Here is a 14,195-nt window from a genome sequence, read left to right as displayed (position 1 = left end):
TTTTATACTGACACCAACTTCACAAGCAAAAATAGAAAATCCCCTGCAAAGAAGAAACTATACAAATCAATTTCATTCCAGACACATAAAATTCCCTCTTTGTAAGAGGAATGGGTTCGATTCTTGGGAGGCTATCCTTTTTTTTTAGAACTCTCTTCATCGCACTTCGCATTATTTCTCCATGAATGAAGTTATCTACCAACTCTCTCACACCAAAATACTTAATAAGAGTAACCCTAAAGCACCACACGTGTCATGTCACCCCTCTGCAACACAACTTGCAAAATAGATGGTCTTTGATCATTTTTCAATGCTTCATGACAAATCTTTGATATATGGCATTAGTTGACAAAGTGATTGCAGAGTAGTCTGACATTTTCGAATTCATGTCCATTGCAAGCGGATTACTTTCTAATGGATACAAGGTATGATAATCATGTCAGATTTCTATGTCACTCTCCAAGTCTAGCTCGAATGCATGTACTTCATTTTAGACAATGACGACAAGCATTGGTTTAATGCTCTAGTTGGGACGAGACATCAAAAGGATTCAATACGTATTAAAATATAAAATATAAGATACATCGAAATTATTACTTGATTCTAGTTGATGGACCACAAGATGGACCTATGTCAGCTACACTTGGGTAATGTTCCCTAATGATTGGCTCCAATGGTTAGTTTGTAACACAGGTGAATATTAAAAGCCAACAATAGCATATATGTCACATCTCCGTCATCATTTAATTCTATAAAACCTGTTTTTGGTAAATCTTTTTTTAGATACCCAACTGTTAAAATCTTTAGGTCAGACCGTGTGATAATCTTCATGTGATAATCCTCATATGCCCTTGTAGGGAATCCGTCCATTATTCAGGTTTTGCTCAAAGGAACCACCATGATGATAAAGCAACCTCACTCACCAATAACCAAACGAGTAAATATAAAATCAAGGTGAGGCAACCCACAATCAAAGACACTCCAAAACCTAAATCAATACTTCCCCCAAAAAAAAACCTAAATCAAAGAACAACCCAAACTGGATCACTTTCTTAATTATTCCACAAAGTAAAACCATCCAAGTTCATAAAAACAAGAATATTGTGCATCAAAGGCAAATAAATATGTACATGACTTCATGAAGTGAGAAATGAATGACACACAATCCACCTGATAGCAAATAAATGGCAAGGAGAAAAAGAACGAACACAACCCAATTTCTTAGAGATTGAAAGAGGTAAACTCAATCTAGAAATTGGTGTTTTCAATTGGATAACTCTTCTTTGAATGGAAAGGAACAAAATGAAAAAATAGAATGACCAACACCCAAAACCCACATCCACTGATAATCACTAGAAATTAGAATAAATTCCAAAACAGAGCACCCATGTCCACAAAACCCTAAAATGAAATTAACCGCAACAATTAAAAATTAGAATAAAACTGATGAGAAATCAAACAACCGCATTCACGTAAAAAATCGCAAGAACCCCAAAGCTTAGAAACTGGCAACAGAAATCAAAGTACAATCCAAAATGAATCACCTTTTCAATTGGATAAATCTTCCTCTGCATACAAAGGATAAATAAAAAAATAATGGCTTAGAATCACAATGAAAGAAAAAACACTACAAAATACACCTCTCTCTCTCTCTGCAATCATGCAAGCTACCAAAAAAAAAAAAAAAAAAGAAATAAAAAGACCTACCGGATATAGAGAGCTTGCACAAAGTCAATTTGGCAATAGAGGAAGAGGGGGAGGGGAGAGTCAGGGGTGAGTGAGAGGTTTATGAACAAAGGGCTTCGAAACCGGTTTTTATGCCTATCTTGATTGCATGCTCGACTGTCAAAAAAACCAAAAGGAACTAAAGCCTGGTCAAATGCATCAAACATCAAATTTATAAAAGGCGATCCAAAGATTTGAACATCGTACCCTCTCAAAAACGAAAATAAAAGATCCAACATTGAAACATTGAAGTGACTAAAAAAAAGGGTCGAGAACTATTATATCTCGTTTACGCAGCTTTAAATCAGTCCAATGTTTAGAACATAATGCTGACCCTAAAATGGCCCTGGGCAATTGAACAACCCAAAACTTCGAAAAAAATAAAATGAAACAAAATAGAAGGGTGGTGAAACTTCAGGCTGCGAGGAAAATTGTAAAAAATAAAATTGGGACCTTCGCATAAAATTGAGGAAAAAATGTACCCGATACTGGTGTAATTTTCCCATTAGAAAATAAACTTAGCATCTTTTTATAGTAACTAAAAATATTTATTTCCTTTAAATCTTCAGACTTCGAAACAAAATTGAGTTTTACTCCACTGATATTGTGATTCTTCTCCCATTTTTACTGATTCATGCATTTTAATGGCACCAAAATCAAAACCTTCCCCAAAAATATAAAAACAATAATGGCGACCCCTAGGACTCTTTCATATGCAACATCTTGTACTCCAAATTCTGTCCGAGTCTGCAGTTTTGGAGGCCTCAACCATGGTTATATCCCTTAAACCTAGGCATGCGGGATTATGGATTTATTCAATCACACTCTCATTTGCCTCGAGAAAACAAAGGGCACAGTTTCATGAATGTACCTCGTGAGAAGTGGCAGATTGTAAATCCAGGAGAATGATAACACCATGTAAGTTACATCAGTGTTAGATTGAACGACTCAGGCTGTGTACTCGGCCCAGGCCCGAGTTGAGTACTAAGCCCAAGTATGAGTAATTCAGCCCCAAGTTGGGCTGAGTATTGTTCAAGCTAAATAATGTTAAATTTTTTAAAAAAAATTTAAAAAATTGAAATATTTATTTAAAATAAAATTAAACAAAACACATCTGGTTAAAAAATAGTAAAAGAATAGATTTTGAAAAATCAATTTGTGACGGGGTTAATTTTGAAATAATTCAAAAGATTGAAAAATATAGAAATAAGTATTTGTGATCAAAATACTTTCCAATCTTGGCCAAAATAATAAAACACATTAAAAAATATATTACAAATAATTTTTTTATCCTTTAAATTTTTTATATGAGATCCCCGAGTTGGATACCCAACTCAGGGATACTTGAGCTTGCCACGGTCCCCAATTACTTGGGTGTGTATCCACCTCAGGGATACTTATGCTCGCCACGGTCCGTAATTACTTGGGCGAGTCTGAGCGGACTCGACCGCGTAGTCGAACACTAGTTACATTCGCTAGAATTACTTCAAAACCAATGAAATCATCCGCATGTGATAATTATTGAATTAGTATTTTGGTACTAAACATGTTGCAGAATGCATTTAGTAGTTTTGCAATGAGCTTCTGAAGATAATACCAGTGTTTTCTTTGAATCTGAACCATAAAGCTCTATTTAACTTTATTCGAAGATCTCGATTTTCTATTTGCCCCATATCCTAAAAGGAACCATGATGGGCCCTCCTATCTGAAGCTCAAGCTTTTGTCTGTCACTCTAAAGTGTCATCCCCGGTTACAAGTGCTCATTTTATTTATTTATTTATTTACTATTATTATTATTAGGTATTTCAATGATAAGAATCGAACTTGAGATATAGCGTTGCTAATAGTTACAAGCCTAAGCTCAACTCCTTGCCGGTGTTCAGTTATAGGTGTGTTAGGTTTTAGGTATTTTGGCTGTAGGAGTGGCAATGGGCTACGTGGCCTGCTCCATCCTGGTCAGCGTGGCAATAAAAAACTAGGGCCTGAGCCACAAAATGGGGCCCAAAGGCTGGGCCCGGGCTTGGCCATCATGGCTCGAGGGTTGGGTTGGTGCAAGGCCGGCGCAACCCTCTTTTTCTCTTTCTTCTGCTTTACTTTTGTTGATTTTATTTGGATCGGCCCGGTCCACATAGGTCCTAGGCCAAAGCCTCTTTGGCCCGGTAAGGATTGGGCTAGGCCTGAGATGGCCCTTTGAGAACCAGGGCCAAGGGCGGTCTGGGTCGGCCTGTTGCCAGCCCTGTTTGGCAGTGTAACATTGACAAGGGGTTCCAAAATCCCTTTTAGGAGCCCATTAGTGGTCGGAATCTACATTTCCAAACGAATGGAGGGAAAATGCAGTCCTGTCACTTAAATTGGGCCTGCACAAGAGAAATCGTATCCATACTCCTTTTCCAAATCGTTAGTTATATCAATGAGTAGATTTTTATTTCCAAAGGGTATTTTGACTTTAGTTTTTCAAGATTAAAAGGATGATGCTTTATGAATGGTAACTTGGGACTTTGGCAAAAACCAAAAACTCTAGATGTCATGACGTGGTGCCCTGTCACATTGACCACCCAAACCTAAAGGTAGAGGCCATATTCAGTGTATTCTACCTTTAATCTCAATAAGTACTTTGTTCAGTATGACTGTTGCAAGGTCCTCGAGAACCCTTTGTGGAGTTAGGAATCTAAAATATCGGGATCCAACTTAAGATCATGTATATAATTAGCTAGATGTAAAGTAGATGAATACAAAGATTCAAAAAAAGAAAAGCAGCCGGGGAATAGAACAAATACAAAAGGCACATCACAATGATATACAATTTTTGTGGTTCACTCTAAAAAGGCTATGGCTACACCCTTGGTAACTAAAAATTGAATATCAAATTTACTATCTCAATGTGTTTAAGAGATGTATATCTTTCTAAACATCAGCAAAACCCTAATTAATCTTCATATGTAAACCTACTCTCTTGATAGAATAACTCTATCGATAACCCTCCTTTTTTCTACTGAAAAAGAAACATTGAGAGCAACCAAGAGACTTACTCCTTCTAGACTTCGCCATGCATCTTTTTTTTTATTTTTTTTATAAAGTTATATAGGAATAGAATTTGAGATGTTGGGCTATGAAAACCTAGCCTCTGCCTTCATGACCCAAGCACGTTTCCTTCGCCATGCATCTTTTTTTTTTAAAGGAAATACAAACCTTCATCTCATACACACCTTGGGCACCATTTCCAATTGTAAAGTTCTCGGCAACCCCTCACTTGGAAAACTAAAAACCCCAAATTTCGAGATCCTACCAAGATTGTGCGATCAGAAAAAACACATTATAACAAAACACAATTTTAAAGGGCTACTTCGGTAGCCATAGCAAATAGAAACACCTATCTCAATGAAAATTACAATTTCTTTTTTAAGAGAAATACATCTCTTTAAACATCAGCAAAACCTTTGGGAATCCTCCTTTTTATGCTTTCTCTCCCGACCAAGCAATAATGCTGATCAACCTCCTCTATTCTACAACTATATGGTCAGCATAAATAGAACACTGAGAGCAACTAATAGACTTTTTTTCTCTAGAAGCGGGAAGCGAACCAATCCAGTCCATGAGACTACGACATCTCGTTCTTGGAGGTAGGTCTATCATCTCTCTTGGAGGCTCTACCTCTCTCTAGAAATCAAAATATTCCCATGACTCATGATAGGGTGACCCCAAGAGGGGTGAGTCTTATATCTTGATCCCATTTTACACATATCAATAACTTTTTCTGGCTAACCACAAAACTTTCTTTTTTTATTTAGTTATCACCAAACCTAACAAATGTTCTTATATCACAAAGAGGAACCTATAAACAGGTTTCCATATCAATATCATTGACCCAAGCCCTTGAAACCTAGCAAAATTTTAGGGCTTGAAATTTTGCAGTCCTATTTAAATTCATCCATTCAAATAAAAAAGGAAAAAGTTTATATAAGGCTGCAACCTTAAAATGTAGAACCATACATGCAGTTCAAAAATCCATCGAAAAAGGTAATTTTAATATTGAAAAACCCTGTGATTGATCACCTCGACATCGAGATGTATCATTATGAAAAATAAAAAGATTTTCAGTCTAAAAAAGAGTGCATCTTGCAACGTATTATCTATACCGCCCATTTTCAAGATTTTCATGTGTTTATAGATCTACTTGATTTTGACTATTTTTGAAATTTAAAATTTTATAATTAGATATAAAAATAGATTTTGAGATAATCCTAAGAACATTTTACATCAAAATTATATATTATGATAAAATTTATAGGTGCACCGTAGTGGGATTGTTTAAGGTTGCAACCTTATGGAAACCACAACCAATAAAAAAAGAGGAAGAAGAAAGAGAAACGAAACGGTATTAGGACTCTTAAATTGGTGGATCTCACAAAAATGGATGATTCAGAGTCGTAGATGGAGCAATAGCAGCCGGCTAATAAGTGGATAAATTTCTATCCTTTCTGTCAAAGACTGTAGAAAGAGGCGACCAGCCATGCGAAATTTGCTCATATTATTTGAATATGCATAATAAATTATATTATTTATCAAGAACCTTATGAAAAAAATATTATAAAATGATTATTCATTTTTAATACAAGGAGGTGGTCACCATTACTCGTCCATCAGATTTCAAATTAGATGGATGGGTGTGTCATTAATTAGAGTACAAGTTCAAAAAAATAAAATAAAGATTCTTGAAATTTGTGACATACTACAAGCCATCTAATTTGACATCTAATGACAATAGCAATTATGGCCTCCTCGTAAAAAAGATAAATGGTATCTAAGTATACAATCCCAACCCTTGTTCGCAAACCCGACCGGGTTAACCCAAAACTAGCAAGTTTACCTAGAACTGGCCAAAGATGTGGTTCGTTTTAACCAGTTAGGGTGGTTAATTGACTTGACCATCCCAACTTAAAAAAAACTTTTAACAAAATTATAAAAATCCAAAAAGTTGAGAATTTGTCTGTAATAGGTTTTGTAGTGTTTTACATTGAAAACGATTGGGAAGTAGTTTAGCAAATAAAAAAACCAACATATATATATATATATATATATATATATATATATATATATATATATATATATATATATATATATATGATCTTATAGGATTTTTTTCCACTCATGTGTGTAGGACTCCAAATGATCACCATATATGATCTTATAGGATTTTTTTCCACTCATGTGTGTAGGACTCCAAATGATCACCATTACGTTTGACATGGATCCTTAAAAAAATTATCACATAGGTGTGGGATTTGATTTTTTTAAAGATCTGTGTCAAATTTAATTTAATGATAATCTTTTGAAGTCCTATATACATGAGTGGGAGATGGACCTATAGGATCATTTCTCATATATATATATATATACATATATATTATTTTTCCATCTTTTGGATTATTTCTAAAATATCGCTCGATTTTTCAAATTCTATTTTTCCACTATTTTTTTTATTTTGTTCAATTATATTTTAAACATACTTTCCATATATTTTTTTGATATTTTTTATATTTTTTTAAAAATTTTAGCTCTGCCAAGACCTGCTCGATTAGGGCCAATTGCCCAGGCGGGTTCCAGGTTACCCAGCCCATGGCTGGGTTCCATTCCCGGTTAATGTTTTCTAACACTGATCGCAACTTTTATTATATTTCAATTTCCAAACAAACTACTGACTTTTCCAAATTGAAAGAGGAGGACCACATTTGCCATCGCCACATTCTCAAAGCTGTGAGTCAAATGTTAAAGAGACAAAGATGTGGCCCAAGAATAATACGTTCCCAGGATGCTATTAGGAGATCTTGTGCATTTATTTTTTAATCACATTTATCATTTTCCTTCTCTGAAGGTTAGTTCAACTGAACTTCCTATCTAATTTTAGCCTTTACCACATCAACCATAGAAATCATCATCATCATATCCTTTTTTCTAATTATCTAGAATCGGCTCATGAGCCATAGAAATCATTTTTCAATTATTTGTGTGAACGCTTTATTTTCCATTTTGAGGATGCTTTGACAATCCTCCTAAAGGTCATACCTCTCCTATCCTGTTTCATGTTGCTGCAATATTCCTCTTGGGGTAGTGAACCTGAAAATAACTTGAGGTGGTGATAAATTATGTAAGGAAAAGTTTATATAGAGCCGAGGCTCTAAACAACTAAATTTGAGCCTACATCAAAACTTTCACTACAAGATATTGTTTTGATGCTCAAATATCCTGAAATTGATCATCTTGACATCAAGATGCATGGGCATGAGAAAAGAATAGATTTCAAGTTTGGCAAATAGTGTATTTTGTAACGCATTTTTGAACCATCAATTTTCAAGATTTTCAAGTTTTCATAGATATGTCGATCTACACTATTTTTGAAGCTTTACACCTTATAAATAAAGATGAAAATATATTTTAAGACTCACAAAGATTTCCAATATTGAAACCGCATTTCTTGATACTATTTGAAAGTACGCTCTAATTTGATTGTTTAGAGCCTAGGCTCTATACAAACTGCACCCATTATATAAAGCACATTGTCCCCGGACTTACTAACCCAATTAGTAAAGGATTTGCACAATTAGGAAAGGATTTGCACCAGAACAAGAGATGACAATAGTCCCAAGGACTGTGTAACTTCCGATCACCCCGAATTTGTAGACAGGAGGTCGAGGGTCGGACCCTTGAAGTTTGTTCCATACCATCCCTGAGTTTTATCGGTACCTGATTTGTTTGAGGAAGGATTAAGGGAAGTTCTGTCCTCATGAAAACCAGGCTAAAGTACATACCGGCAGAAGTTCATCTAGAATCCTGGTTTGGGCTCGACTAATATATCATACATAGGCCCCAGCAGAGCTTCAACTTTGTTCTAAGCTTCGATAGTTGTATACTACTCGTCTGATGCGAGTTGGACGGTGAGGTCTCTCGAGATCAAGCCACTTCCTGGTCGAGTACCTCACCGACATTTTGGAGACGTTTGAACTTCATCATGGTAAAGGATTTCCCAGGTGAAAGGTCCATCAATGGAAAAAGACTTTCCTACCAAAATATGCACGATAGTGCTTCCCCTCAAAACTGCACTGACAAGGTGCTTTTGGGGTTCCACTTTTTCCTGGTGCTCCCTGGTTTCCCATGAAACAAACATGTAGAAAGTAAGACGATTACTCATATTTTTCTTCTCTTCTTCCACTTAAGAGAACAAAGAAGTAGTGCTACATGAAGTGGCTTAAGGGACCTAACCCGAAGAAGATGGAAAGAAAAAAAAAAAAAAATCCAAGGGGAAAAGTTAAATCTTGAGAAGGGACGAGATGATTGAACCATAAGTGAGTGAAGTGAATTGCAAACGTGAACAAGGAAGGCAGGAAACGGTACGAGAGCCCTCTCTCTCTCTCTCTTCCACTGCATCCATGAAGTGCAAAAATACTTGCCGATCATTTGCCGAGCTAGGGTTTCACTGACGCAGCAGTTGCAGAGCTTGGTTTAGAAAGAAGCGTTTCTTTTACAGAGAGAAAAGGGTAGGTTTGGCAAAGAAAAACCTGGCTCTTACTTGGCCCACAACGACTCAGCAGCTGGTGCCTGGATCACAAAAGCTTTCATCTCTTGGAGGTTTCTTCTCGATCAGGCTTCTTCAGAGATCTTCGCCGTTGTCTCTCAAGGCCCTTCTACCCTACTCCCATCCTTCGGCTTCTTTCCCCCTAATGTAACATCATCTTCTAGTCTCTCTCCTCCGATTTTTTCTATTATTTCAGGGTCTATTTCCTCTTCTGGCCCACTCCCCCTGTCTTCCCCTTTTCTCTCCCCTCTTTTCCTCTCATTTGCAGCTAGTCCGTAAGGGATAACTACCATAGGATGAGGGACAAATGATGTCTCAGCTACGTCCTCTCAACATCTCTTGGCTTGGTAGTTCATCACTACTCAGTTTGGTAGGTTGGAGGCATTCCAGCTCCCGAGGACTAGTCGTGGACTTAGCAATCTCCTTCCACCCCTTTCTTTCCCGGCCCTGAAGCATGTACCCACTCAGCTTTGACAGCCGAATTCTTTCCAACTCCTGACAACTACTCGAGGACCCAGAATCCTCCTGCATCTTACTTTCTTTAGTCCCTAACCCCCTTCTTAATAGGTATCTTCTTTTTTGTATTCCATCTTACCCTTTAAGCCTCCCTTCTCCCTTCTCCTTATGTACTTGGTGCACCAGTTTATAGGGTCACACCTTTTTCTCCTCTTTTTTTGAGTTCTTTCAGTTATTTACTCTCTCTTCTTCTCCCCCTTTACTCTGAGCAACCATCTTGTGGGTATCGATTGGCCACATCTTGTGGATCTTGTGGGTATCGATTGGCCACATCTTGTGGGTACCGATTGGCCACATAGGAAAAGTCAGAAAGGATTGAACCAATGTCGGGTTCCCACTTCTAGACATGGACATGATCGGCCAAGTTGGGAAAGAGATACTCAGAACCATGTCAGGTTCATCCAGCATCACTGGGTTGAGCTGACCCACTAAGCACCCTTGCAAGCCACCCGCCACACACTTATAAGCCACTCACTACTGATGGCCTTGGGTTCCTTCAAGAACTTATGTCAAATTGACTTGTAAACATCCATGAGGTAATTTATTCATTAAAAAAAAAAAAAAAGCATCCACAACATCCATGGTACCAGATAGCCAGAAGCCTAACTTAATATACAAAGATGACCTACCAACATCCATTTATGAATCTAAATCGTAGGCTCTAAAGAGAGATTTCTTTTATACCAAGACCTGCATGGAATGGAATGTGCACTGCATCATTTTGCCTCCTGGTGAACCGTGTTTGTAAGTGGGGTCAGCAACATCGAGGCAAATGCTTCTCTCAAACTACCACTTTATTTTCTGATTGCCAGTTTTTAAAACCCAGGATTCGGATCACGACACACTAGGGTCCTGAGCCCGAGTGACCCAGTTTGTCTTGGGCGAGTCTCACAAGACTATAAAATAATAACAAGCCTGCCCAAAATAAGATAAGAAGGTGAGTCCCAAGGTCCTGGCTCGGGCCTTCCAGGGCCCTAACCTGAGCAGACTCAAGTGAGACCCAAGTCAGCTCAGCAAGTTTTGAAATACCAACGAATCTTTCAATGAATAGGTATCTTCTTTTCCTGATGAATCTTCCTTTGAATACATTGAATAGATACAGAAAAGAGGCAAAAAAAGACAAGACCCAAGGGAGGGCATGAACATGATGAGCCAAATTGAACATTTTCTCATCGAGTCATGGGCAGCACTCATGCTCTGCAATTAAATAAGGAAAAACATAGTAGAAGCTCAGGAAAGATTATTATAGTTATAGTAGGCAGCAAAAACAGCAATTGGGTTCCAAATCTCAACTGAGAACATCCAAGGTGCATTCCCAAAATTCAAGCTAAAAGACAAATCTTTCAAGTAACTTTTCCAAAGAAGAAGTCCAAAGTTGCAGTCCAATGATGCTTGAGTGGACAGAAATGGAGCTGTCTTTGCTATTGAAACTGCAGGAAGCTTTCAGTTATGGTTCTCTGATAATTGATGTTAGAAATAAGCTTCACTAAGTTCCTAAACATGGGGCAGATAATTTCTTTTGATACTTAATTTGGGAAATATTTTCAGCCAAGACACAGTGTCCCTGGTACCAGAAGAAGGATTCGTAGGGTTCTAATGAACATAGAAAAATGATAATAAATATTTAGTATCAACAAGAAGATGGCAGCGTAGCATAACATAAGATCATACTCTGTAACATCATATCAAAAAGAATAGCCATGTTCACAATGCACAGAAGCATCAAACAATCACTCAAAGCACAGAAGCATCAAACAATCACTCACTGTATTTATTATTAAATAAAACCGAACACTTTCAACAACTGATCATACAAACTGTGAACAATGTACGAAGAGATGAACATAAACACGTCCCATCAACATGACCACTTCCCTACTTATTCCCCACCCGAAAACAAACAACAGCACACAAGTATAATAACATCTAAATAATCAAACCACACGCGCCCAAAATTTAGACCGCTGAGATTTCGAACCCCAACAAATCATCTCTCAAACTTACAGTGGTTGCGAAGGTCTCACTTGTTTTGTATCAGGGAGCGACTGAGAAGAAGCCTCCACATTGGCAGCTTGGTACACTGGAGGAGGATTCATGGTCAATGGGGTTTGTGTATAGAACACCTGAGCTTGCGCTGGATCACCCAATTCATAGCCAAAATGAGCACCAGAGGAGGCTTGGGTAGGATGTAGAAAATGTTGGTAATTCGTGAATTGAGGTTGAAGTGGGAGAGACTCTGTCATCTGAACAAGCGGGGCAGAGGGAACTGCTTGTGCAGTTGATGTTCGATACATAGTTGCAGCAGTTACAGGGGGGGCTTCTGGCTTAATTGGGGCTCGAGGATTGGCCATAGAAGTAGTGGGAAGCGGAGGCTTAGTGGTCAGATCAGCCATGGCCATTGGGGACTTGCTGGATGACGAAATTTGAGCATCGACCAAATTGGGCTGTTGCTGTTGTTGCAATGAGGCCAAGTTATATGGGAACTGGTTAGGCCTCACAGGCTGAGAGTGAAGGAAATACACAGGGTATGGTGGCTGGCTCTCCGGCTGTTGAGGCTGAGCTTGAAGATGGGGGTGAAGGTGATGAACCTGGTAATAGGAATTTGGGCTGGGATGGTGTATAAATTGGGGAGGTGCATGCATGAATTGTTGCTCAGGTTGGAGAACGAAACCAGAGGGATGATATTGAACCTGGGTTTTGTAAATGGAGTCAGGAATCACCGCCTCTCGTTTCATCGAATCAGCAGCGGTGGAATCAGGGGTTGGAGCAGGAATGGCTCGAATCGGGATCGAACCCATATGTGCAGGAGGATTCTGCTCCTGGTAAACCACCGGCTTTGAATAAGCCGAAGCAGGAGGACCAAGGTTGTGATCCTTATAGAAGTAAGGAATTGAAGGGTCTCTGAGATCATGTTTTTGGAAACCTCCTTCATCTGATTCCAAAAGCACATGAGAAGCTGGGATCGAATAACCAGAGGGCTCGTATCTTGGCTGAGCTGCTTCCTGGAAATCTGAGGGTTTTGATGGAGGAACCTGCTGAAAGGGTTGTTTCTTTGTGTTGATATCCTCATCGGATGCGATCTTGTTGGTGGCAGAGACTGGGCTCTCCTTGAAGTTTTCATCAGTCTTTTGCGAGATACCCAACTGTGCGAAATGATCTTCGAAGCTCGTCTGCTGCGCTGCAGGCGGCAGGGTCATGGGGCTCTCCTCGGCGCGGATGCGAATCGGTGGCAGGTTTGAGAGGTAAGGAGCAGACGATGCAGACCCGAATGACGACGTGGTCTCGAGCATCGGTGAGTCCGGCACTGAGTGCACCTCCTGAGTTGCCACCCCGCCACTTCCAGCAGCCGGTGAGACTTCCGACTGCGCAGCAGATGGCGCAGCAGATGGGGGTTTCTCTGGGGGCCACGAGAAGCCATCGCCAGAATTGACACCACCAAGGAGGTGATCAACAGTGGCGGCATCAGCTGAGTGGCCCCTAGGGGCGAGGCCAGAGCCATTGAGAGCATCGACAAACCACAAATCAGCTTTTGAGTCTTCAAGCAATGATCCCAATGAAGCGGCGGTGTCAGGGGGGCGAGTGGGAAAGAGGAAGAGGCGAAGGCGGGCAGGCCGGAGGCAGCGGTCGAACTCGTCGACCATGTTCTCCAGGTCCTCATCGGTGGTGACGGACACCAGTGAGTCCAGGTCCTCGTTGGGTAGCTGGTATTTGAGGGTGAAGGGTCGGCCATTCAGAAGCAACCGCGAGAGCCTCGACGACAGCTCCACCAAAGTGGTGTGGCGGTCAACAACGACGATGCGGGTGTCCCCGCCAAGGTAGCAAAGTGCCTTGTCGTGAGGTCGCGGAACGATGCGACCTCCATAACTGCACATCAAGCGGAGCTTCTGCGACCCCGCCGGTGGCACCGCCTGCGGTGTAGGATCATCCCATGGATCGGTGGTGCCGCGGGAGCGCGGCGATGATTCGACAGACTCAGCATAGCCAACGCCGCCCTCAACGTCGGCTTCTACAGACGGAGGTGACGCTGGGGCGGGTGGCGCTGCCGGCGGCCTCACGGGAGGTGCTTTTCCGGCCATCGCCTCTCTCTCTCTCTCTCTCTCTATTCACTCTCTAACTTTGGGGGCGGGGGTTGTTGGCTTTGGGGGGCGGAGGGTTGCAAAAAGTGCCCGCCTGGGGATCTACCGGACACTGTACATGGACTGCTAGTACACGCACGCTATATACGAGGATTAGGACGAAACTGAACTTGACGAAAATACCCCCCTTCCAAGAGAGGAATTTCAGTTTATGCTTACGACTTGCAATGGGCTGTAAGGATATGGGCCAGTCTAATCTTAAAAATTAATGTTGGCAAATTGGCTTTAGATTGTTTTTATATTTCTTG

At 40.0% G+C, this 14,195-nt stretch overlaps 1 protein-coding gene and 1 long non-coding RNA gene across 2 annotated transcripts; both read right to left on the bottom strand.

Annotated features, from left to right (window-relative positions):
* Positions 1 to 1,027: 1,027 nt before the first annotated feature.
* LOC148779407 (uncharacterized) lies at positions 1,028 to 1,874 on the bottom strand. The gene is made up of 2 exons (XR_016045222.1): positions 1,708 to 1,874; positions 1,028 to 1,568 (listed from the first exon to the last, which is right to left on the bottom strand). It is a non-coding gene; the product is annotated as an uncharacterized LOC148779407 (long non-coding RNA).
* A 9,681-nt stretch (positions 1,875 to 11,555) lies between these two features.
* LOC18433626 (uncharacterized) lies at positions 11,556 to 13,933 on the bottom strand. Its single transcript, XM_006843709.4, has one exon. It carries the CDS (start codon positions 13,885 to 13,887, stop codon positions 11,812 to 11,814), a length of 2,076 nt encoding a protein of 691 aa, XP_006843772.1. The 5' UTR covers positions 13,888 to 13,933; the 3' UTR covers positions 11,556 to 11,811.
* Between the last annotated feature and the right edge of the window lie 262 nt (positions 13,934 to 14,195).

The sequence above is a fragment of the Amborella trichopoda genome, chromosome 12, assembly GCF_054954075.1.
Source record: "Amborella trichopoda isolate Santa Cruz 75 chromosome 12, AtrichopodaSantaCruz75HAP2 v2.0, whole genome shotgun sequence".
NCBI lineage: Eukaryota > Viridiplantae > Streptophyta > Magnoliopsida > Amborellales > Amborellaceae > Amborella > Amborella trichopoda.
This window is presented reverse-complemented; position numbering and strand designations above follow the sequence as displayed.

Excerpts from the sequence above, each read along its gene's own strand:
- LOC18433626 (XM_006843709.4), bottom strand. The coding sequence starts at position 13,887 with ATGGCCGGAAAAGCACCTCCCGTGAGGCCGCCGGCAGCGCCACCCGCC.